General features: G+C 45.6%; 1 protein-coding gene across 1 annotated transcript in view; it reads right to left on the reverse strand.

The window, feature by feature from the left end:
• Positions 1-5,421: 5,421 nt before the first annotated feature.
• The window catches only part of DNAH8 (dynein axonemal heavy chain 8), a 324,409-nt gene continuing 303,668 nt past the window's right edge, over positions 5,422-26,162 (reverse strand). Inside the window, exons 92-95 of the mRNA XM_058663714.1 lie at positions 21,742-21,894; positions 21,471-21,660; positions 8,323-8,444; positions 5,422-5,761 (exon numbers count right to left, since the gene is read on the reverse strand). Coding sequence (XP_058519697.1) covers positions 5,474-5,761; positions 8,323-8,444; positions 21,471-21,660; positions 21,742-21,894 — 753 coding nt within the window. The 3' untranslated portion in view covers positions 5,422-5,473. The remainder of the gene's footprint in view (positions 5,762-8,322; positions 8,445-21,470; positions 21,661-21,741; positions 21,895-26,162) is intronic.

The raw sequence follows: 26,162 nt of genomic DNA on the forward strand, positions 1-26,162 counted from the left end.
CATGCTCAGGTACAAAAATGATCTTCCTACACTCTGTGCTTCAGAAAGTCTGGGTTGGGATTTATGGCTCTGAGAAAAAAACATCCATTAAGCACAGATTTCAGTTGTGTTTTGAGGTCTTTCCAAAATCTAGTCTGTGGGGGGCTCCCTCTGGGGACATTTCCCCTTCTGCCTGAGTGCCCAGGTGGGACAGAAATCACCTATCCCAGTTCCTAACAGAAACCACAGGTCTCTTCTCTCCGCCCTCACCCACCACCCCCTCCAGACGTTCTGGAAAGCTCCTTGCCTCTTCGGGATCTGGCATCTGTGCGCAGATGTCAGAAATGCTCTTGATTAAGTCGTTAAGTGCTCCAAGGGGAGCAGGAAGAGGAAGCAAGAGAAGCCTTGCTCCCTCCTGATTGGTTTTGAAATCAAAGGTGGTGGGAGGGGGAGGGAGGTAGAGGAGGCGGAGGTCGGGGCACAGTGGAGGGGGACGGGAGAGCCCACATGGCCTCAGGTCCTGGTTGTCCTCCTGTTGGCTGTGGTTGGTGTCCAACTGCCTGGTCCCCAGCAGCCAGTTTGCAGGGGACAGTGCCCTCCATTGCCCGTTAGCACTGTCCTTACCCAGAAAGCCTGGGTCCAAGAGCTTTCCTCTTAGACCTGGCTCAGAGGGCCCCACTGAAGACAGGGCAAGATGGGCGGGGCAAGGTGTTCGGTATTGTTAATGGGTAAACGAATTTTTAAATAAGATATAGAAATGGCACACAGCCAGTGCCCCTGTAGCCCAGGATATCCCGGGGTCCTAACTAGCCCCAGAGTGTGGCTGGGGGCAGCTTTTGTGCATCTGTATCTTTCTAGCTTTTCTAATTATTATAATTAGTAAGGTTTCAAGAAACCTATATTTTAAAAAACCCGTAATGTTGGAGATTCTGTTAGATTCCTAGAAAGAAGTCACAGAGGCCCCTTAACCTTCACCAGCTTTCTGGCTTTTTAAATGCAAAGAACCTCAGTGTTCCTTGGCTTAATTTTCACCGAGGCTGACAAATAATTTTTCCACACATTTTTTTCAAACTATTTGCTGAATTGTGCTCTTTAAGATGAGCATTTTCATTATGCCTTTTGCAGGTGTACAAGAAGCAGCCTGGCAGGGGGTGTGTGTCCCAGGCTTCTATCAGGGTTTTCCCACCTGGAGTTTAGGGCTCAGTTCCTCAGCCCCTCCCGGTTTGCACACAACGCACCTGCTAGTAGAGGACGCTCAAGAACATCCAGGAACAGCACAGAGAAATGACCCCGAGTTCCTTAAAACCCCTATGTGGGGCACACAGGACCCTATACTAGCTAATCTTGGCCTTATAATCTTTTTCCTATGCATCCCTTTCTTTTCTTGCAGACGACAGAAAGTACTCAAATCTACAAGTCACAGATAACACTATTTCCCATGCAGAGTTTTGAATTTAGGGTTCATGCCATTGGATTCTTTTTATTCGTTTTTAAGATTTATGTATTTGAAAGGCAGAGTGGGGTGCAGAGAGGGAGACAGAGACCAAAAAATCATCCATCCTCCGGTTCACTCCCCAGATGCCTGCGATAACCAAGACTGGGCCAGGCTGAAGCTGGGAGCCTGAAACTCCATCCTAGTCTCACACAGGTACCTAGGCCATCGTTTACTGCTTTGCCAGGTGCAGGGAGCTGGGTGAGAGGCAGAGCAGCTGGGACTTGAACTGGTGCTCTAAGATGGGCTGTTGGCAGTGCCAGCAGCAGCTTAACCCAGTGCATCACGACACTGGCTCCGGAATCTGATATTTTTAAAAAGGTCAAGTACCGTCTTGCCAGGTACAGCAGAACACAGCCCAGCTGAACACAGCCAGGAGCCATTCAGCCTGGGTCCCTGTCTCAGCTCTGTAACTTGCCGGCTGTCAGCATGTGAGCATGTTATTTAGTATCCTTGTGCCTTGGGGCATCCCACTGTGTACAATGGAGATGGTGATGGCAGCCCTGGTGTCACTTACAGCATGGACCGGTGTTCTTTAGCACGGACCTCCTGGGGAACAACTGTAGGCATGCAGATCTTTGAGTCTCTCCAGAGACCCTGGCCTGCCATTTCTCTAGTTTCTATCTTAGTAAAATGAGCGGTGAGGTGTTAGGAGCTACGTCTTCTGAAAGGGACTGGCCTTACGAGTGACACATGAACAAGCCAATTGGCTATAGGAAAAGCTCTGTTCCTAAATGGTAATAACAGAAGACACTTCAAATAGACACACCCCAGGCTATACACTGTTGCACTTTTCTGATGATTCTTTGAGTCTATGCAATTTTCTAAATCCCCAAATTTTACCTCTGCCACCATCTTTTGAATGATCCATGTTACCCCCATTCCCTTTGTCAGTCTCTACTGGTCCAGTCCTTGCTGCAGCTAGCCAGCTGGGGAGGGCTTCCATGTTCCCGGTGTGCCTTCTGGGGACAGGAGACTCTAGCTGTTCTGTCTGGCCTCTGTCTCTGGATGCTCCATGCAGACGCTCATCTTTCTACTCTTCTTTCCCTGAGCTGTTCCTTGCCCATCTTATGCCTTGACAGTGTCTATGGCAAGTTCAAGGTTCAATTGAAATGGTACTTTTGAACTTTAAATGCTTTGAACTTCAAACTTTGCCTGTGAACTTCACAATGTGACCTATAACACACTGAACCTCCAGTGACAGAAGAGTCTCTCCTGACCCACCTGAGGTTTCTGAAAAAGCACAGTGGCTTGTTCATGCATCACACGCAAGGTCAGTCCCTTTTAGAGGACCTAGCTCCCAACACTTCCGCAACTTATTCCTTGCCCAGTTTGCTAAGATGGCAAAGAGAAGACATGGCCTGCTTTCAAGGAAGGGAAACGTGACTTTGCCGCATGCCTAGCTTAACCACCCTGTCCTCAGGCCTTCGCTCTTTTATACTCACCAGGTCTCTTCCACTCAAGTGTGGTAAATGAGGTAATTAGTGGAAAGAGCAACAATTTTGCAGAGAAAATGGTGACGTATTTGTGGAAGTTCAATGGCTCAAAATGTCTCAGGAAACCACTTACGTACAGGGTCCAGAGAAAGGAAGCAGAACTGGGCCCCAGCCAGCTCTCAGCAGACCCAGGCAAAGCTGAGAAGGAACGGCTGTCAAGTAGAGTGTTTCGAGGCATGGTCCAGGTCCCTGGCTGGGCTTCAGGTGCCCATCTAGACCAAGTCATCAGTCACAGCAGTGTTCCCGCGAGATGGGACTCATGCGGCTTGAACAGTCTCATCAATGATCAGCTTTCACATTCACAGCTTTTCACTGTTTCCCCCAGTTGTCCAGCAGACATTCAAGTCATCAGAAAGCATTAGGCCTCCCTGTCGCCCTCCAAAGTCTCACAGGGATAGTCAGAGGTTCAGACTGTGCGTTTGCCTTTAGTTGTTTGAGCACATGAACGGGAATGTGGAGAAAAGGTATGTGTTTTATATGGGAACCTGCAGGTTGCTTTGCTATAATCACCAGGAGGCTTCACTTCCCCTGTCCCCACCCAGACTGGCAGGTGCATCCAAATTCTAGGTCAGTTCAGGAGGGCATTCTGTCCAGAGAAGGCCAGCTTTGTGTCAGCGTGAGTGCTGGCAGTGAAAAGTGTCAAAACACTTGGGCTGGGGACTAAGCTGCTTTATGCTTTTCCCTCCTCTCCTCACCCCTCCCCCTTCTCTCCTCTTCTTTCCCCTCCTCCCCCTCTTCCCTTCTTTTTTCTTTTCTTAAGATTTATTTACTTGAAAGAGTTACAGAGAGAGACTTAGAGAGAGAGAGAGAGAGAGAGAGAGAAATCTTACACCTGCTAGTTCACTCCCCAAACAGCCACGATGGCCAGAGCTGGGCCAATCCGAAGCCAGGAGTCAGGGGCTTTTTCTGGGTCTCCCATATGGCACAGGGGCCCAAGGAGCTCAGTAATCATCTGCTGCTTTCCCAGGCCATCAGCAGGAAGCTGGACAGGAAGTGGAACAGCTGAGATGCAAATTTTGTCGGACTAGGTTGCTATGCCAGTGTGTCAGCCCCTGCTTCATGCTTAAAATTGCCTTTATTTCTCACAAGTTCAATGACTTTGACACTGAGTCATCATCAGGAGTATCCCAGAGGCCGCTGTTAGACTCTGCATTTCATAACACGTTTTCTACCATTTTAAAGTGTGACAAGCCTCCTCCAGGGTTTTCCTGGGACACCTCACGTGGGTTATCCCCTGGCTACCTTGCCTTGTTTGTGGGAGGATGAGCGAGCAGCAAGGCAACTTGAAGTGCTGTCCTCCTACAGGACATGCAGAGGGATGGTGAGTGCAGCTGGGGGTGGGGCGGGCCAAAGAATTGTAAATGAGAAGAGGAGAGACACTTTGTCACTCTCTTGATGCTCCAGGAGCTTTCAATGCAGGACCCCATCTGTTTTGTTAAATTGACAATTTCCTTCAGCAGGAAATCAAGGTTCATACTGAATTTCAACTAGCTATAGGGTGAGGAATAGCTTCACTTTGGAAAGACTTGGCTTTCTCAGACATTCAGCATGGAACCTAATTTCATTTGATGGAGTTTGTTTTTCCTTCTCCATTTGCTGCCTAGAAATGTGCTTTGGTCTCTCCTGCAGAACTGGGTCTGGGAAGGAGAGCTGGAGACTCCAGGATCCTAGGGCCTCAAAACCACTGAGAAAAAAAATCATAATAAAACAATATCAAGTAAACTCAAGTGGTAAGCACAGCCTTCCCAGTACGTTTTTGGTCCCAAACATTCCGGACCCTTTAAGTTAACTATGGAATGGTATAGCGCCAGTGTGAGGCCACCCAACTGCAAAGAGCAAAAGAGAAGCACCTGGACACACTGAGGCACAGGTGGATTTCATCCAAGGGAGGCAGAGGTTTACATCTGCTGGGGGTACTTTGAGAACATACTACTTGAGCACTTTGTTTCATAGTACGTTAATCCATTACCTGTTATGCTGGTATCCATATAGGGACCAGGTGGAGTCCTGATTGCTCTACTCCTAATCCAGCTCTCTGCTAATGGCCTGGGGAAGCAGCAAGGATGGCCCAAGTGTTTGGATCCCTGCACCCATTGGGAGATCTGAAAGAAGCTCCTGGCTCACTGCTGGCTGTTGTGGTCGTCTGGAGAGTGAAACAGCTGCCAGACGTTCTCTGTCTGCTCTCCTCTCCTTCTTTCATTAAAAATACAGTTTTAAAAAATAAAAAACTCAAACCTTCCGAAGTGGTCTAACACGAAGATAATGATTTCATCCTTTTTTAAAAAATAATTGTAAGAGAAAAGGATTGGAATAAAAAGCATTAATTTAGAATCATCTTCTGGAATATCGGTATGAGGACAAGAACTGCACAAGCAACTGTAGAATGTCAGCATTTTAATTTAGAAGGAGTCATAGAGTAATTAGCAGGGAGGAAAGCCAAGGGGGCCGCCCCCAAGTCCCAGCAGCTCAGGCCACCCCTGCAGTCCCTGGGCACGTGGACATGACCTTACTTGATGTCACACAGAAGGGCCACTCCTCTCAGGATCCAGTGATCAGGGGACAGTACGGTCCGCAGATAGACCACGGTGATGAAGGTCAGGTCGGTCCGCCTGGGCTTCTTGTAGATGGGGCACACGTACAGCTTGGGGTCCTTGGGCGCTGTGGAGTTAATGGCGAAGATGTGCAACACGGGCAGCTGTGTGAACAGCACTTTGGGCGTGGACTCCGTGAGCTTCCCGTTCCGCCTGTCCCAGGCTGCGCCATCCATGTAGAGCCCATAGATGTACACTCCTTCCTGCAGGAGCCGAGGGGAAAAGCAGGAGGACGTAAAAAACAAAACCAAAAATCAGCTGTGGGGAGCTGGGGGATGGGTACTCATCAGTGCAATAAAGATTTTAAAGAACTTTAAAATGTCATGGTTAGAAGGTGTGGTAGATAGAACTGTGTCATCCCCCAAAGTTCATGTCCACCCATGATTTGGCATGGGACTACTTGAGAATAGGGACTTGGAAGATGTACTTTGGGCCAAGATACACTGGATTTGAGTAGGCCCTGAGTCCCCTCAGATTGTCAAGAAGGACCTTCAGATTGACAAGAAGGTCATCCCAAGAGTAGACTTAAAAGGTAACGAGGGAACCAGACACTTGACCCACTGGCCACAGACGCCTGTGTCCCACATCAGAGTGCCTGGGTTGCATTCCAGCTCTGCCTCCTACTCCAGCTTTCTGCCAGTGCAGAGCCTGGGAGGCTACAGTGATGGCTCACCTCACTCGGTCCCTGCCACCCAGCGGGAGCCCTGGCTTGTCTTCATGGACTTCTGGCTCTGGCCCTTCCCCAGCCTTAGCCGTCATGGGCCCTTGGGGAACAAATCAATTAAATAAGAGCTCTCTGCCTCTTAAAGGAAAAAAAAAATAGATGAGGTGAATGTCTCATGAGCCTTTTTTTTTTTTAAAGATTTATTTTAATTTATATTTGAAAGTCAGATATACAGAGAAGAGGAGAGACAGAGAGGACGATCTTCCATCAGTTGGTGGACCTCTTCTGGGTCTCCTATGTGGGTGCAGGGTCTCAAGACTTTGAGCCATTCTTGACTGCTTTCCCAGACCACAAGCAGGGAGCTGGATTGGAAGCAGGGTCACCGGGATTAGAACTGGCGCCCATGTGGGATCCCAGCGCATGCAAGGCAAGGACTTTAGCTGCTAGGCTACAGTGCCAGGCCCCCCTCATCAGCCTTTTGAAGGCCTTTCCTAGTTTTGTAAGCAGTGGAGAGAACACACAGGATATGCATAGGGAAGAAGGAGGCAGAGAACGGGCTGATGCATCTGTGAGCGAGCAGCGCCAAGAACTTCCAGCATTCACCAGCAGCCTGGAGGGGAGGCAGAACAGGATTCTCCCTTTGAGCCTAGGGAGGAATCACACTCTGCCCAAGGATATCTAGCCTCCTAGATGGTGAGGCGGGAAATTCCTGTGGGGTTGGGGCTAGGCAGGTGGGGGAGCAGGGCAGGAGGTTGGGTAGGAGGTGGGGTGGGTGGGACCGGCAAGGGAGAGATGGGGCTAGAACTTAAAAGGGTGGTTTTTGCCACTCATTTTGTGACTTTTTTCTGACAATGGCCTCAGGGAATGAATACAGATTCTGACACCAGGTAGTCGGGTGCTTCCCTAATGAATACCCACCCATGCCTATGGAAGTGACTTTGGAATTGTATGATGAGTAACATTCCCTATCATGAGGCACATGATAGAAATGAAGTGCCTTGCAGAGTTTGTTGTTGGAAAAACAGAGGCTGAAGGAGCTCCCAGTGAGGTCTCAGACAGAAATGGGAACATAACTGGAAACCAGAGACAAGGGAGTCTTTGCTATCAAGTGACAGGAAATCTGGCCAGAACTTAGACGTCATCTGATCTAGCCCCAATATGTGACAGATGGAGGGGATAAAAACAGAGAAATGGAAAAGGGAGTCACATTCATTAAGTGTAGGGACAGTAGCACAGTGGAATGAGCCATTATCGGTGGCATCCCATCTCAGAGGGTTGGTTCATGTCCCGGCTACTCCACTTCTGATCCAGCTTCCTGCTGATGAGCCCGAGAAGGCCACAGAGGATGGCCCAAGTATTTGGGCCCCTGCTACCTACATGGGAGACCAGGTGGAGTTCCTGGTTTCATGCATCAACCTGGCTCCACCTTGGCTGTTGTAGTTAGCCGAGGAGTGAACCAGTAGTTAGAATCTCTCTAACTCTTCCTTTCAAACAAATAAAAAAAAAAATCTTTAAAAAATATTTAATGAGCATCTGTGTGGGATCCAACACCAAGCCTAAACGGTCAGATTTAAATTCCATTCTCATTTGATAGATGGAGCAGTGGAGTCTTTGGGATCAGAACTTGACCAGGCTCACTGAGCCAAGCAGTGGCTCCAGATGGCATCTGCCTATCTCAGAGTCCCTTCTCTTCCTCTAACCCAGGATCCTTCTTCCCCGAGTCCCCTGGCCAGGGGAGGACACTGCTGGAACCAAGGTGCTGGTCCAGCTGGTCTCATCTACCCCCAGCTCCACTCTACTGTCCATGACTAACTCTGTATACAGCCCGGGAGCAGTAGCTGGAGACATGCAGAAAAATCTTTTTGTAAACACAAGCTTGTGATTATGAACAAATGTGGTCTGGGAAGTTTCCAGGATTAGCAGACCTTGTCATTAGCCTCCTGCTCCAGCAGACAAATGGGACTCGGCACTGAGGGTGTCGGTTAACGATACAGATTAGGTGGGCTTCACTAAGGTCTTCACCAAGGTCTACCTTAAGCAGAACTTGAGCTTTCATCCTGTCTCCGGAAGTGCCCTATGCGATTGCCCAGTGGCACCTACCGCAGGGGGTGACGTGATCTCCTCCTTGGTCTGCCGCAGAACTTCATTGTGGATGGTCACGGTGTCCAGGGCCCAGCCTTTGTGAGCACGAGTCACTTCTTGCCTCATGGCCGTGAGGAAGCCTCAAGCGAAAAGAAACAGGAGAGTTTGATGCCTTTGCGCAGTTCACTTCAGATGCAAAAGGGAAGCCATGCTAAATGGGATCTGCTCATCGCTCCTCTCAAGAAGAGCTCAGCCAAACATCCACCCCAACTCCTCTCCGGGGATGTTTCTCTCAGTGGTTTATTTCCAGGGGAGTTGCCACAAGCTCAGCCCTCCTCACTAGCCTTATGCCAGGCTTGGTTAGAAATTTTCTGAAGATTCCAAATCCCCCTGTGGGTTGGAACCCAGTCCTAGCTCACAGACCATTTGAAACAAACAAACAAGTCAGTATTGAGGAATAAGTCCGGAATGGTGAAATATTCCGAGAACAGCATCCCAATTAAACTTGAATCAAACCATTATCAAGCTTCTATTTGCTATAATGGAACAATTTCATTTAGTCTAAGGAAATAAGGCATAATGCCCAAATAGAAAACCTGACTTTCAATTTGATCAAACAAAGCAATCACCCCGGAAAGGAAAGCTACATATTTTTAATGTGCATAATGTAGTTATTTTAAGACAATATGTGGTTCTGCACATTGTGGCCTTTCTTTAAACTTCATGTTTACAAACTATGTCATCTGACTCAGTAACAGAAGTCTGGGATAGTAGCATTTCAGGTTAGGAAGAAACCTTCCAAATGGACTTCAGAAAAGTACCTGTGACCCATATGTCATATGTTGGTTCTCATGCAAACATTAAAAATCACGAAGTTCTGGGCCCGGCGGCGTGGCCTAGCGGCTAAAGTCCTCCCCTTGAAAGCCCCGGGATCCCATATGGGCGCCGGTTCTAATCCCGGCAGCTCCACTTCCCATCCAGCTCCCTGCTTGTGGCCTGGGAAAGCAGTTGAGGATGGTGCAATGCATTGGGACACTGCACTCGTGTGGGAGACCTGGAAGAGGTTCCAGGTTCCTGGCTTCGGATCGGCACGCATCGGCCCATTGCGGCCCACTTGGGGAGTGAAACATCGGACGGAAGATCTTCCTCTCTGTCTCTCCTCTTCTGTGTATATCTGGCTGTAATAAAATGAATAAATCTTTAAAAAAAAATAAAAATCATGAAGTTCTCCAGGGAGTAAATTTGGAATATGTGTGTCTCTGCTATTCCTCAGTCAGTGAACTCAGAGCACCCAAATCAACACAAGTACACATCTTATTGGGCTTGAATGGAAGTTAGGTAATTGCCATGCCTAACTGCACACACCAAGCTAAGAAAGAATTGATTCCTGGCCTGGCTTTTTTTGAGGGGATGCAGGGGTCAAATTCTCCCTATTCCTAGATGGGACACTTGGAGAAGGCACTCGTGTGGTCATCCTTTCAGTCATTTGTCTGGAGTGGTCACAGTGTGTCAGTCATTGCCATGGAAGGGGCTGCTCTGGATGACCACACAGATAAAGAGGCCACCCAGGGGAGCACCGTTCCAGGAGCCAAGTGTAGAGGGAGCTTGCAAGGAAGCAGGGTGGTGAACATGGTGACTCAGGAGGACAGCTCAGGGAAGCTTTGGCTAAGAGGAAGCTGAAGGTGACTGCTGACAGATACACTCAATGGGGCAGTTCCAGCTGGAGGCAAAGCAAGTGTGAAGACACAGAGGTCAGACCGGAGAGGAGGCAACCATGGCCCACAAACTTAAAACACAAGCAAGAGTGAGTTTTCTGGGTCAGAGTTTGGACTTGATTCTGTGGCAAATGTGAAGTCACAAGTATTTAAAGTCCACAATGGATGACTATATCTACATCAGCCTGCTCAGAATGCCTGTGGGGACAGTATTTAGGGTTCCAAAGAAGGGCCCTTGCATTAATCCAAAGGAAAATTCAGCAGAGTTGCTGAGTGAAGGATGCATATGGGAGATCTTGTTAAAGCTTTAGTTTCATGGACCCAACAGTACATAATTGGAAAGGATGATGTCACTAGATATTAACTACAGGGGGACAGGAGACAGTTGGAGGTTGCTTGGCAGCAGTCACTGGACACTGTATGCCAAGTCAGATCCCTTAAGCTGACTTGATTTGAATGTGATTATCTTGACTTTGATTTAAGGTATCCCTTATTTTTAACTATGTGTCTGCCAGCTGGTGGTCTAAATGACCACACTTCTATAACCCAATTCTTCCTTTTAAGCCACCTCATGAGAATGGCATTTGCATCATTTGACAATAAGTATACGTCCACATGGTGTATTAAACACTGCATATCAAAGTAGAGTTCCGGGAATTAAATTGACCCTACGTTCTGATACCTTGAAATCTGTCACTGATATGTGAATCTACAAGATCATAATGCACAAGGCATGAATCCTGCCCTTCACCATTCATCCACACGAGCGGAATAAGTGAATGTTCCTGCACAGTTTTAAGTTCTAACTAAATTGCAGATATAACCTTATTCTGTTTGGCATTCAGGACAATACCACTGGGGCCAGATGAAGAATGAGCTGATTTTTTTTTTAAAGATTCATTTTATTTTCATTACAAAGTCAGATATACAGAAAGGAGGAGAGACAGGAGGAAGATCTTCTTTCTGATGATTCACTCCCCAAGTGACCGCAACGGCCAGTGCTGCGCCGATCTGAAGCCAGGAGCCAGGAGCTCCTCCAGGTCTCCCACATGGGTGCATGGTCCCAAGGCCTTGGGCCGTCCTCCACTGCTTTCCCAGACCACAAGCAGGGAGCTGGATGGGAAGTGGAGCTGCCGGAATTAGAATAGGCGCCCATATGGGATCCCGGGTGAGTTCAAGGTGAGGATCCCAGCCGCCAGGCCATGACGCTGGGCCTGATTTTTTTTTTTTCAAATGTAACACACCTGCCTTGAAGACTCCAGTCACCATCAGAGCACACTGGAAAACTCTAGTACAGTTAAGAGAGACCATCCTCTATCTTCCTCCCTTTTGGGGAACTTACCTGATGTTGTCCATTGGACCTCACCAATAAACCTTGCAATGCATGGGAACCACTCATGGTATGCCAGTAGGTAGGCTCTAGAATGTTCTTAGGTCATCTTGGGTTTTTAAGAAAGACAAATGCTAAATGCTAGATGTGAGGTCTGACAATGGAGGGTAGGTGACCATAGTCTCGGTCATTTCTACTAAGAGAACATGAAGAACATACATATTTTTCACGCCTTGGTAATTATGTTTTGGTTGCCTATAAAAAGCATACAACGTTCAAAGCGATGTGAATCCAAGAACTTGTTCATCACAAATTAAAAAAAGAAATCAGTGATCATCTTGTCAAGTCTAAGGGGATGAAAAGTTTTTCTGAAGCCTGTACAATTTTAAAAGATTTTCTTTATAAAAAGCTTGAAAAATCAGTACTTCTGTTTTGGTACAGATTTAGTTTTAATAATTCTTAGAGTGGTGAAAAAATGATTCAGTTATTAGGAAGGGGAAACAAAAACTTAGCAAAAGTCAATAATAATAACCTTCTATTCTTCATAAGACTTCACCACCCACATGGAAATGGATGATTTGACTATTTAACATCTGAGTTACAGGTGGTCTGAATGAGCTGCTTTAAAAAAATGTTTTTCCCGTCAAATTCATAAAGCATAATGAAATCTTAAAACACTTGTCAAATTTGTTCTTTTATTTAAAAAAAAATTCACTTTTAAGCTGGGATTATACTTTGGAAACTAATGTCGAAAGTAACACTGTTACATGGTAATTCCTGTAACAGTAGCTATCCGACAGTTTGGCAAACCAATTACCGATGTTTGACTTGTGCAATCAGTTGGCTTAAGCAAGTCAGAGTGCTTTAAATATCATTTCATCCAAGGTCTTAGAAAAGATGAAAGGAATAACTAATGGGGAAGGTAGCTCTTTCACATTTCTAAGGAGTTGGTTGGTATTCTGCAATGATAGTCCTACACCAAAAATAGGCCAAAAAATTTTTTTCCTTAATAAACGAATCGGCCCCTTATGTAACAGGCCTTGCGTCACGCAGTATTTCCTGTCTCATCAGTTACTAAGTGTCCCAGTAGCATGGTGGAAGATGAGGAGAAATGATGTTCCTGCCATGAGTTTATGACAGGCAGTTTTTCCCCCAAATGGGAAGCAAATGTAGCTCATTAGTGAGTTAAATAAAAGGTCAGAAATCATTAAACAAAGATAAGGCTGATCAACCTAGCTGAATTAAAATGCATCAGGCACCATTTCTGATTTTTTGCTAAGATGTTACAAGGCAGGGGCCCTAAGCTGCTGAAAATCAGAAATATCTAGAAGCTTCTAAAACTCTCCTTGGGCAGGCATTTGGCCTGAAAGTAAGACTCCCCAATCCCACACTGGAAAATCTAAATTCTATGCCCGGAAGTGCTCCTAACTCCAGCTTCCTGCTGATGTCCTGGAAGGCAGCAAAAGACAGTTCAGAGTTGGGCTTGAGTTCTCTACTCCTGGCTTTGGCCTTGGCTGCTCCTGGCTGCCCCTGGCTGCTGTGGGTGTTTGAGGGAGTGAACCAGCTGTTGGGAGTTTTTTCTCTCTCTTTGCCTGCCCCAACCTACCCCCACCTCTCAAATAAACACATTTTGAAAATTAAAAAAAAACAAAACACCCTCACAATTCCCAGGACACAATCGGGTTAATAAAATCAGAATCTCAGCCTCATTGTAAGGAGAGGCTTCTCAAACATTACTGTTCTTGAGAATGTCCCAGGGTTCTGACTCAGCAGGTTGATCCAGGGTGGCACCTGACATTTTGCGTTTCTAGTGGGACCTCAGGGGGAAGTTGCGGCTGGCTGGCTGGCTGGTGAAGCACATAACAGACAGTCGAGGTATAAGGTCAAGGTTCCACACATATGAGCATGACCAAAGAAACTGTTAGGAGATTGACTGTACAGTTTTGAGGCCCTAGCCCTTAAGAATTCTGTTATAACTGGTCTGTGACTCCAGGAACTGGGCTGTGCTGACTGCTGTGCCGGTGATTCTACTGTGCATCGAGCTGTGTCAGAGAAGATATTGACAGTCACTGACCCCCAGTATTTTAAGAACAAGTTTGACCAGAAGCAGGGAACATGCCTTGGAGCACAGGGGAAATATCTGGACGCATTGAATCTTTCCAGGAACCTCGCAAAGGTACACATGTACTCTGAATGGTCAATGTACCCAGGAGGTGGCTGATTCCAGCAAAACGCAAGTGCAAACTACATAAGTGGGACTACTTCTCTTGTTAAGGTGAGGATTGGCTGAATCCTCCAAGCTCAGAAATGCAACTCCCTGCATTCATTCCTCTTTTCCTCGTGCCAGTTTGCACTTTCTTCCTGTTGACTCAACTTCCCACCTGCCCCCTCCCTCCCAAACCTTCCATTATTCCCTCTGGCACTGCTCTGCCAGTCTCACCCTTCCTGGAACCTGGTGCAACTCTGAGACCTTGGCCTTCCCAGTTGTTCCTCCACACCTTGTGGGAATCTCTGCTCTACTGGGAACCACAACCTCTGACCACACAGTCCTCCCCTCACTGCTCCTGCCATGTAGCCATCTGCCCCCAAGCACTGAGCAGCCTGCCAACATCTGGCTCTCTTCCTGAACTCAGTTACTTGACAGCATCATTTGTAACTCATCCACTAACACTTTTCTTCTTTTCACTTCATGTTTAGATCCACTCTCTTCATCACTTCCCAACAAAACCCCATTGCTGGATGAATCCAAATGTCTTCCCTCCTTCTTACATCACTACCAGGCTGATGAGCAGTGCCAGAGACCATCACACAGCTGTCACCACCTCCGTTCTCTGAGAAGGGCCTCAATGGGATTCTCAAAAATGTTTAGTGGTCTGTCTCCCTTTTCAGCCCCCATCTCAAACCTCTGCCATGCTTCTGAAAAATCCCCCTTCTAACATCTTCACACGCTTCATATTCTCATGGATTCTTTCCCCAACTCCAAACATCTGTTTTTCTTACCCATGTTAAAAATTATGGGTTAGGACCAACACTGTGATGCTACAGAGTAGTTAAGTTGCTACATGCCATACCAGCATTCCATATAGGTGCCTGTTCAAGTCCAGCAGCCCCACTTGCAATTCAGCTCCCTTCAAGTGCAGCAGAAAAGACCCAAATCCTTAAGCAACTGGTACTCATGTGAAAGACCTGCAGGAAATTCCAGACTCCTGGCTTCATTGTGGCCACTTGAGGACTGAAATAGCAGAAAAAAGATCTCTGTCTCTCCCCCTACCTCTGCATAATTCTGCCTTTCAAATAAATAATATCTGTTGCTATCATTGTGTTCAAATATTTTCCAAATTCAAGATTCTGTGATACAGGTAAGAAAGAAAATCTATTTACAGAGTTTAAAAGATTTTCAACTTTTAAGTTCCCTCTTCCCATTTTTTCAAATTTTAATTGTTCAAGCTCATGGTGCTTCTGGCAGAGCTGCAGGGTACACAATCAGTTAATTTATGCTTAATCATTATTGCAGTGCTTTGGTATAAACATCACTTACATTTGTTTGTATATGTAGGCTAAACATTTCAAGGTAAAAGTAAGGATTTGGGGGGATACCTAAACCCTAAATAGTATTCTTGTGATGCGACTTCATTAAATTACTCACATCCTTCTTCAAATAGACTGTAGAAAGCATTAGCTGGGAACTCCTTTAACTTCTCCTTCCAGTCCTCCACTCTGCATCTGTGATCAGCCCCTCCTTACTTCTCTTGCCACAATAGAGCAGTGTTTCCTCTGTCCTGGAGTGCCTCTCTACCTGTGAAGGCTGGCTTCGGTCCCCTCCTGCCTCTTTAAGCCCCTCCCTGAAGTTATAGGGCCTTCCCACTACAATTGGAACAGGTTCAAGCCTCTTCTACTGTTAAAACAAACTGTTTCATCTTACTCCTCCTTCTCCAACTTGCTTCTCCATTTTCAATTCAAATTTCTTGAGGGAACGATTTGTGTTGTCTTCATTTCACTTTGTGTCTTAATTTCCTTGCTTCACTCACTGACTGAACTCGGTCTCCTCCACTTCCCCACCTTCCCCACGAGACCTGTCCTGTCAAAGGTCTGCTTGTTGACAAATCTGGCTGACCCTTCAAGGCCCCTCTTACTGGACTGCCAACAGCACCTGACACCTGTGACTGCCCTCTTTTTCCTTTGTTTTCCATGATCTATGCTTTCCTGGTTTTCCTCTTCCAAACTCATGGGTCACGAGGATGCTAATCCACAAGTGTTTGGGTGATAGGGGGAATGGTGCATCTGCAAATATGGATATAGCAGAACCATGATGAAGACAGTCTGGGAGCAGAAGGACGAGAACATGCCACTGATGAAGCTCACAACACAAGGATGGAATAACCCACATTGGCAGCTGGAAGTGAGGGATCGGAATTCCGCACTACTCTTTTGGCTGAGTCAGACATAGGTAGAGGTGAACGATCACACTTGGGAATGGCCTCGGGATCCAGACCAAGAGTAGAGCTTGCCTGACAAAGATTCCACAATGTGGGCTGAGAAACAGCCCTTGGAGAGGTAGGAAGAGAGCCCAGAAAAGGCAGAGCTGTAAGGGAAAGTATTAAAAAAATTATATAATTGGCATCTTGAATATATCCAAGGGTTATGGAGCTGGCAGAGTACCTATTAAAATACGGCAGCTCTGGAGAGAATAGTTTCAACATAGCGAAACAGGCTGGCCAGCATTCAAGGGATTGGGTCTTTGGTAAGCAGGGTTAACCATACGCAGAGATTAGAGTTGCAAAAAGCATGGCTGTGGCTATGGTCAGTGTATAACAGTCCTTCACACACAACGTGAGCAGAATGGGCTATGATTCACTAAGAAGTGTGTCTAAGCTGTCCTCAGTCCCCCTACAGTTCTGGGGTTTGGGGACTGGACAGGTAAGAGCTATTACACACATTCAGATTCCCCCAGCAATTATTTAAGGGCAGCTGTGGTTCGGCAAACACTTGCACTGGGACATGCTTAGAACTGCTGCTAAATTAAAAGATATCACCTGGTCCCTTCCAAGTCTAAAGTTCTATTAACCCTTGGTGCACTTTCCCACCTCAGCAAATGGCAGGCTTTAAAAACCCATGCGCAAGGCAGGAACTCAGAAATCACAGCTGGCTGATGCTGCTGTCCTGAGAGTAACCACAAGACAGAAGGTTGCAGATGAGTTCCGACAGCCACGAGCTAGCAGGACAGCAATGATCCATTTCCTTGCTTTAGCTATACCCCGTCTGATAGAACAATCTTGATTCATGTTAGGGTATGATCAGTTTTCACTGTTACCTATTGCAACAGATTGGCATGGCTTGTCAAGAAGCCGAGAAATAAAAGAACAGAAAAAAAAAAAACAACTAGTGCAGGTTGGCAGGTAAATGGCATCAGGATCAAGTTCAAGTCAAATATTTGGGATACTGCTTGCTTCGATCTGTTACAGAAGTGTGAGAGCTGGGATGCATGCTCGGCCTTTGCCTCCACACCATTATCGGCACTTGGAAGTCAAGGCCAGCAGCAAACAGCACAGCATGGTCATCAGTTAAGAAGTTCCCAGAAGCAGTTGATACCTTGGCTTAAGTCAGGCCTGTTATAACCCATATTCTTCGGGTTTAAACACATCTCTTGGGTCTGGTGCATGGCTCAATTGACTAAAATTCTCCCCTTACAAGGATCCCACATGGCACTGATTCATGTCCCAGCTGCTCCACTTCCCATCCAGTGCCCTGCTTGTAGCCTAGGAAAGCAGTGGAGGGTGGCCCAAGTCCTAGGGACCCCACATTCATGTGGGGAGAAAAAGAAGAAGCTCCTGGTACCTGGCTTCAGATCAGCTCAGCTCCGGTCATGGCGGTCACTTGGGGAGTAAACCAGCAGACTGAAGATCTTTGACTCTGTCTTTCCTTCTCTCTGTAAATCTTTATTTCCAATAAAAATAAATCTTAAAATAAAACAAACACATCTCTCTACACACACACATGTCCACATACCATTATGTAAAGCACATGTCCTTGATGCTCTGAAAAAGTACACATGTGGGCAAAAGAGACTCCATTCCGACAAGCTCAAGAACCCTGAAAGGCATAGCCTTAAACCACAGGTGAATTTGTACACCAATGACTGCCGCGAAAACCCAGGAGAGCACACAGATTCTCCTGGCCAAGGGTTCCACCGAGAGGCCAAATCCACGCACCCAGGAAAAGCTGCACCAATGATCCAATATTACAGGGTCACAGATACAGGGAGCCTGGCCATTTCAATAGTCAGGTCTTACTGCCACCCAGTTGAGCTGGTCAACAGCTGCAGAAATGATTGTGAAGGGGCCTAAAATGTCACATGAGCTCATGGTGACTGACTCAGCCTCTTCAAACCTGTCAGAAAATAGCAGGCCTTCTTGGGGAGGCACACAAGCTGTGCTGCAGATAGCATAAGCTGGGGCACTGCCCACAGGGAGAAGGAACCTGGCCATGTCCTTCCAGCAGCGTGGGCCTCAAGCTCACCAAGACCTGCAGAGCAGCTGCCAGGGGTATGATGGAAAACACACACCTAACAGGATCACAAGATGACAGCCATTAAGCCACAGGCCAACGCAACATTCTCGAGTCTTCTGTAGTCTTCTTAGAATCTAGGTGATTCTATTTGTGGTGAGGCTGTGGCCTTTTTGCAAACTGCCTTGTGTTTTGCTGTGTGTCTTTACTTAGATGGTTTTGAAACAAAGGGAAAAGAAAATTGTTGAAGTGGGTCTAGATGGGACACAAAACTCGGGAGAGACTTTCAAATTGAGTAAGCAGTTGTTGACATCAAAGAGCAGCCAACTGGCAAGAACTTGAATGATGCATGGCCTGGGAACAGGTATAGGGTTGCCATGATTTTTAGGTTTTCCAAATCTGGCCAGAATACGTGGAGCAGAAAGTAATTCATCTCTCATGTCAAGAGAGGGAAAAGAAAGAGAGAAGTTACTGGTGTGCAGGAAGAGGTGACGTCTAGCTTTCTATACAACCACCAGAAAAGCAAACATGGACAAGGGTATGTGTGTGTGTATATGTGTGTAAAGGGTAAGATGCTTCAATGAATCTGTGCTATCCAAGACCCAGAGAGCGAACCAAAAAAGAATCAGGGTTTAATTTGAAGACAACGGAAAGAGAGGAGACCAATATTATTAACAAGTGAGGATGATGGTGAATTCAGGTGAAATGCAAAAAGGCATTTTGTTTATTTCGATACTGTTCTGGTCTATAACATTTCTTTTTGCTTTTACATGTGATGTGTGTTTACATTTTAAATTTTCTAAACATTTTATTTGAAAAGTAGAGACAGATGTCCTATTCACTCTTTCACTCCCCAAGTGCCAGCCATAACAGCCAGGGTTGGGCCAGGACCAAGCTGGGAGCTAGAAACTCAATCCAGGTCTCCCATATGGATTTCACGGACCCACATATTGGAGCCATCACTTCTGCCTCTCAGGGAGCAGAGCAGCAGAAAGCTGGAACTGGAGGGAAAGGGGGAACTTGAACCCTGGCACTCATAAGGGATACAGGTATTCCGAGTAACTTCCTAACTGCTGTGCCAAACACCTGCCCTGGAACATTTCTCAATGGATATTAGCAAATAAAGAGTTGCCCATAGCAATGAAAGATCAGCTCATATTAATTCAAGTATTAACAATTAAATATCAGTTTGCTAACAGAGATAAATTCACAGTGCTAACATTTTGCTATTTTGAGTTACATGTTTAATGAAAAAAAAATCGCTGAAAAAAACTGTGGTTTGTGATGTGTGAAACAACTTGGTTGTCTGTGTCTATAAAAGGCCAAGGATGAATCACCCACACCCTTGGTTTCTCAACATAAAAATGCACTCAACAACCTCATGTTTTTTTTAAACCACTGTCCTGAACTCCAAGTCCATCAGCACATCTCATTACTTGCCTTCACCTGCGTGAGTCCTGTCTGACCTCTCCAGGGCACCTTGCCTTTCTGCCCAGCTGTCCCTCTGCAATGATCCTTGTGTTTCAGCCTACTCCACTGTCCCTCTTTGTCATTTCAGTCAAACACATCCCTCCTCTGCATCTAGTTATGATCCCAAAGTCTCTTGGGGCTGGTGCTGAGGCATAGGAGGTTAAGCCTCTACCAACAGTGCCAGCATCCTATATGAACACTGGTTCAGGTCCTGGCTACTCCATTTCAGAATTAGCCGATGACAATGTTCTCAAGTTAATGAAATGTTTTTCTTCCCCAAATCTGATAGAAATGATGGGAGGAAAACAGGTAAGTGACTTTTGGGGGCTGCCCATCACAAACCTACAGACCTAGAACATAATGATGCATCATAGAAGACTTGGTATGTTCACAGAAAAGCCACCATGGCTTAGAGGTTCAGGCATTGGAAAACTAGACAAGACAAAGACTGAGTCCAGAGTTACAATGAATTGTACATTTTTATATAATCACATTGACTGAAGTATTGTTTACAAAAGAAAATGGCACAAATCATAAACACATGGCCCCGGTGAACTTTCACAGGGGAAGGACAACAGCCTGATCCCCAATCACCAGGCCAGGAGGCAGAAACATTCCAGGCCCCACACAAGTCGAGTCCCCTTGCCTCTTTTTCTAACCCCAGCCCTTCCCCTAAGGGTAAACACCGTCCTCACTTGGAACAGCACACGTCCGTTTTTCCCCTTGTTCGGCATTGTTTGATGAGATCCAACCATCTGGCTGCAAGCAGCCATAATTCATCCTAAATGGGATGACTTGCATTGCTTACATGTAAGTGTGGCTGTTTTTCAAATCATATGACAAATAGAGCTGTAAGGTCCTGAACCGTACCAAATCCAATGTCTCTTCATTTTGCCTAAGAATTGTTTATAGCAAGCCTGTCTGTGTAATTATAAGACACCCCCCCTCAAAAAAAAGCATCGTGTTTCTGAACCTTATGGATTCTATGATGCTGAGCCAGTGTTGTTACTTTCTCAGTAACAATTTCTAAGTTGAAATAATGAACTCCTTTTTTTTCCTGAAGCACTCCTTCAGGGGGAAAAAAAAAAAACCAGTGTGTGGGGTGGGCATTCAGCCCAGCCTTTTAGATGGTGCCTGGGTTTGGCTCTGGGCTCTATGACTCTGATCCCAGCTTCCTGCTAAAGTGCACCCTGGAAAGCAGCAGCTAAAGGCTCCAGTGTTTGGGTCCCTACTAGCCACAGGGCAGACCTGATGACTGCTAGCTTCATCTTGGTCCAACTCTGTCGAAGACATCTGGGGAGTGAAATCAGGCAGATGGAAGATCTCTCTTTCTGTTTCTCTGCCATTCAAACAAATACATTAAAAAATGATGTGGTGGGGGGCCCGGCGGCGTAGCCTAGTGGCTAAAGTCCCAGCCTTGAATGCACCCGGGATCCCATATAGGCGCCGGTTCTAATTCTGGCAGCTCCACTTCCCATCCAGCTCCCTGCTTGTGGCCTGTGAAAGCAGTTGAGGATGGCCCAGAGCACTGGGACCCTGCACCTGTGTGGGAGACCTGGAAGAGGTTCCTGGTTCCCAGCTTCGGATCGGAGCAGCACTGGCCGTTGTGGTCATTTGGGGAGTGAATCATTGGACGGAAGATCTTCCTCTCTGTCTCTCCTCCTCTCTGTATATCTGACTTTGTAATAAAAATAAATAAATCTTTTTTAAAAAAAATGATGTGGGGCAGTGGAAAGATCCTCAGAATTTCATGAATCTTTTTGCAATCTGGTAGTTTTTAAAAATCAATCTAATTTCCCAACTCTAAGAGCATTATTTGCAGTGGTTGGTACTTTATTGTTGATATTTAGATAAATGCTTGAATACAGAAGTTGGAAAGACATTTTTTCCTCCCTCTTTCATGTAACCTAACCAAGACTGAAAGTTTGCTGAAGTGGATGAAAAGAACTGGGTAGAGTGACAGAGGACATACGATGGGACACATCTGGGTGGCATCTGTACACAGAGGACTTGTCCGTGTTCTCCAGGACCTGGAAGCTGGCATCCCTCACCTTCGCCAGCTGCCCAACACAGATCACGTCTATCCCAGTAAGCTGCCACCCACCAACCACGGATCCTGTGGGGGTCCCTCTCCTGAGAGCACGTACCTTGGGGATTAAAGAAACCGGTCATCCAAAACACATTAGGCCTCCCTTCAAATATCCAAGTAGAAAACTGGGCGTTTCTTTCCAAGAGCTCCGTGAACCAGAAGCCCAGGGTAGATGAGTCCCAGGACACTCTCTTCCAGAGCTGGGGGATGCGGGCATCATACATGTTGTCCAGGGCGTCTCGCAGGTTCTGCAGAGGACAATGGGGAAACACATGACTCGGCAACATCAACAAAAGTGGGAGTGGACTCGCAGGGTCCCAACTGCTCACCTCGCTCATAATGATGGTCCCCTCAATGGCTAATTTTAGATCACTCAAGCTGCTGCGAAGGATGGAAATGACTTTTTGCATTCTGTCAATTTCTTGTCGAAGAAATATGTTCATTGAGTTCAGATGTCCCATCTTTACCAAACGAGCTTTCACCTACAACAAAGCATACACTATGTAAAGGAGACTTAAAAACATTTATTTATTTGAAATACTGAATTACAGAGACAAAGACAGAGTTTCTTTTTTTTTTTTTTCAAACTTGCTGTCCTTTCTCTTCCAATAACCTCTCCATTCTCAATTCTTTCCGTTCCTCTGGATGGATCTCCACCAGCCCAAATGAACTCTAAAATATCTCTTGCAGAACCAAACTTGCCATTAAATTCCCCATTTTCTGGGCTTCAGAAACTACTGTTCGACTAAAATGATTTTTATTTCCTACTGATTGTATTTAGTCGATAATTGGAAATGTGCTTTAAAAAGCTGAAATAAAATTGTACCTTTTTTCCCTTTCAAATGATTAAGTGCTAAATGTCAGTTAAATATTCTTTTGCAATCTAACTTTCAGAAGAGCACAGTGGAATATGTTTTTTCATTATGCTTGCAGAGTTGTTATTAGAAATGTCATAGAAAGTTAATACAGCCAAAATCTTTATAGAGCAGTTACCAATGAATATGATTAACTCTGGTTTCCTAAGATCTTTGTGGCCTTGGCTATGCTAGCCAAACAGAACCGTTCTAATCTAATCAATGAAATGACTGCCTGGCAAAAGCACCTGTCATTTGCTCCTTTGACATTTCACCTACTGACCATTTCGAAGAGATCAATACAAAAAGACTCTGCTTGTGAGAATGAAAAATCATAACAACTGTTGGAATATAAGCTGATACCTATAGACAGATCAATTTAGCAATATGTGCCCAAGAAAATGTTGAGTACACGGCCCGGCAGGCACTCAGAAAGGGATGTGAACTTTCTGCTGGCCAAGGGGAGAGACACCAGAAAAGCAGGGATGAGGGTGGGTGAACGGAATGAAAGAGAACCTCAAGCGATGCATCGAGACTGCGCCTGCAGGGAGCCAGTAGCTGCAGGGTCCTCCTCCTGATATGTCCACTGTGACTATTAGAGCAGACAAAATGCTAGAGGCAGACGGGTTCCAAGGGTATCTTGGCTATCCTTGTTTGACAGAACAGGCTTCTGGCATGGCCCAGAGATTTCCTTCTCTCCAATGGATGCCTCTGTTTTATGGCAGCTGAGCCATTTCCAGCATACAAGAGATGAAGGGTGAGGAACTCCAAGGCAGCAGTGACCTTGAATGGAACAAGTTTGTGGGACTACTCAAGCAGGCAGAGCAGGTAGGATTAGCATCACGAGCAAAATTGCCAGTGGAGTCTCCTAACCTAGACAGACACATCAAGCAACTGGTAGGTTGAGTCCTGGGATGTAGAATCCACCTTTCCACTTTCTCCAGTTCCTTGTTCCCATTTCCATCAGTCCCTTCAACCTCCTGAGGCTGAACAACATATGTTTTACAAGCTTTAAATCACGGCTGCTCTGTGGAGATTCACCCACAAGGAAAAGTGAAATTATAGAAAAATTGTGGTAAACCCAGGAGTGTGAAATTGATCACAGTGTCAAATCAGTCCCTTAGGTTGCTAACAGACCCAAGCAAAGTAAGTACCTTGTCTTGCTTCAGGTTTTAAAAGACAAACTTTACTTGAGATAGATATATGCTTATGAGAAACTGAGACACTAGAAAATGTAATTTCAGCCCTGATTTCATTTTGAATATGATTATTGTTCTAACCTAAAATTGTCCTTTTATTAATAATATTAGAGTCTTATGTAGATTTTCATTATATTTTTTTGGACCAAATAATCTCTTCTGCAGTAATGTAGATTCATTTTTACAATGAAAGTCTGTAGCATAATTATATTCTGACTTATAAAACCCACTTTATTGCCGCTTTTAAAGTAATGCATCTCTTGCATAAAATAAGGAACACTAAAGAGTAAGCAACTTTGAAACAGGAAGACATTTTATATGCCTCTTAGCACAAACTCCTTCCCATATAGAAATCCAATTAGTGACACTCCACATCTGCTAGGTAACGGTCAGAACAAAGGTCCTGCCGGAGATGTGGCCCTCGCCAAGCCTGGAGACTTTACGTTACTCACAGGTCTGAAACATGTTCTTGACAGCAACCCAGCGGTCTAGGCAGCTACCGTAAGTCTCATCTCACTTTCAGACTTGCCTGTGCTTGCTTTCGCTTTCTTTGAAGGCTTTTATTCTACCTCATCTGTCTTCTAAAGATCACACAGAATGAATCCCTGGAAACATACATGGTATTTCATGAATTTAAAACAAAGGTTTTTTTTTTCTCTTACTATAAATATTTTAATATGCAGCCCTTGCTCTCAATATCTTAACCAAACATCCTGCTACCTATATACACAGCAGAAACTGGTTTAGAGGCAAGGAAACATTTTTTTATTGTTGGAGGTGTCCATTATTAAAGACTGCACATTCCAGGGGTCCTGCTTGATGGCTCAACTGGCTAATCCTAAAGTGCCAGGATCCCATGTGGGCACTGATTCGTGTCCCAGTTGCCCTACTCCCCATCCAGCTCCCTGCTTGTGGCCTAGGAAAGCAAGTAGAAGATGACCCAAACCCTTGGAACACTGCACCCTTGTGGGAGACCCTGAGGCAGCTCCAGGCTCTTGGCTCCTGGGGAGTGAACCAGCAGATGGAAGATCTCCCTCTATCTCTCCTTCTCTCTGTAAACCTGATCTGCCTGCACAATAAAAATAAATAATTTTTTAAAAAAGCAACTGAGTAAACAGGTCATTTATCCACAATTAAAACATTTTCAGCAGCTGAAAGGATATCAAGTCAATGCTGCTGCTTAAAGATTTGTGAATGGGGCAATAGCCTAGTGGCTAAAATCCTTGCCTTGCATGTGCCAGGATCACATATGGGCACCGGTTCTAATCCCGGCGGGCCCCACTTCCCATCCAGGTCCCTGCTTGTGGCCTGGGAGGGCAGTCGAGAATGGTTTGAGGACTTGGGATCCTGCACCCATGTGGCTCACCCAGAAGAGGCTCCTGCCTCCTGGCTTCATATATGCCATTGCAGGCACTTGGGGAGCGAATCTGCAGATGGAGGATCTTCCTCTCTCTCTCCTACTCTCTGTATATCTGACTTTCCAATAAAAATAAATAAATCTTAAAAAATTTGCAAGTGGTTTTTATTTCTTTGATTTTCAACACAGCTGTACTGTAGGCATAGTAGAAATTGGTATATAACTGGGTCAGTGTGGAAGCTTTGACTGAGAAAGAATTAACTTGTGAACCAATTTTTAAAAGGAAAGCTACAGAAATAATAATGACTAGGTACCATCGACAATAGGAGACACAGAGTTTAGTAATACAATCACACAAATTTATCACACAGGTAATCCACCCCATGCTCAATAACAGATAGATAATTTTTCATGATAATCAGATTAATGTGTTTCAATGGATACACAAATGATTAGATTAGCATCCCATTTGCCCAGCCAGAAACAATACTTCTGTGGTCAACTATAGGAGAAAATGGACAGAGCGGGTGGAGGAGAGGTCTGTATGATGTACTTCAAATGAACTTCCCAGGTACCAGGGTATGACCTCTCCCAATTCCAGCTGCAGGGGAGAGGGCTGTGATATAACAGCTGGGGCTCCAAGCTGACGAACACATCCTTGTCCAGACTTGGGGATGTAAGAAAGGTGGACAGAGCTACACCTGCCTGAGGGTATCAGCTTCTGACTTTGGAAGAACAAACCTTGATTCAGCCCAGTCAAGGCCTCAGGTGAGGCTTGGACCATCAGCAGGGAGAGGCAGGGAGAACAGGAGGAGACCTTTGGTGATGAGAAGATGTTTTCCTGGTGAAGCAAGAGAGAAAGGTGTGGGCCCCTTTCCAGGGCCTGCAGAGAGGGTCAGACATTTTGCCACAGTGGAACACTTGTTTTGATTAGCAGTTCTCCAAGTGAGGGCTGGAGCCAGAGATCCTTGCGGGTGTGATTTGTAAGGTTAGTTTTTGTTCACAGTAATACTACCAGACTATCTGACTTTCTGTCCTTAGTCTCCCATGAAAATATGAGTTTTTCCAGAAGCCGCATGACCCATGATATGATAACAGATTGAATACAGAAGCAGACATGAACAAAAGCCAGAAACTAAAGTTATCTGCAAAAGTGTAAAACAGTCCCACTCTTCTCAGTGAATTTTTTTTGTCTTAGAAAATATACTTGTTATAAAACACCAAAAATGTAACCAGTATTGTGGCACAGCACAATAAGCTATCACCTGCAATGCTGGCATTCCATATGAGCACTGATCCAAGTCCTGGCTGCTCTGCTCTTGATAAAATCTCCTTGTTAA

Source organism: Ochotona princeps, chromosome 1, assembly GCF_030435755.1.
Source record: "Ochotona princeps isolate mOchPri1 chromosome 1, mOchPri1.hap1, whole genome shotgun sequence".
Lineage (NCBI taxonomy): Eukaryota > Metazoa > Chordata > Mammalia > Lagomorpha > Ochotonidae > Ochotona > Ochotona princeps.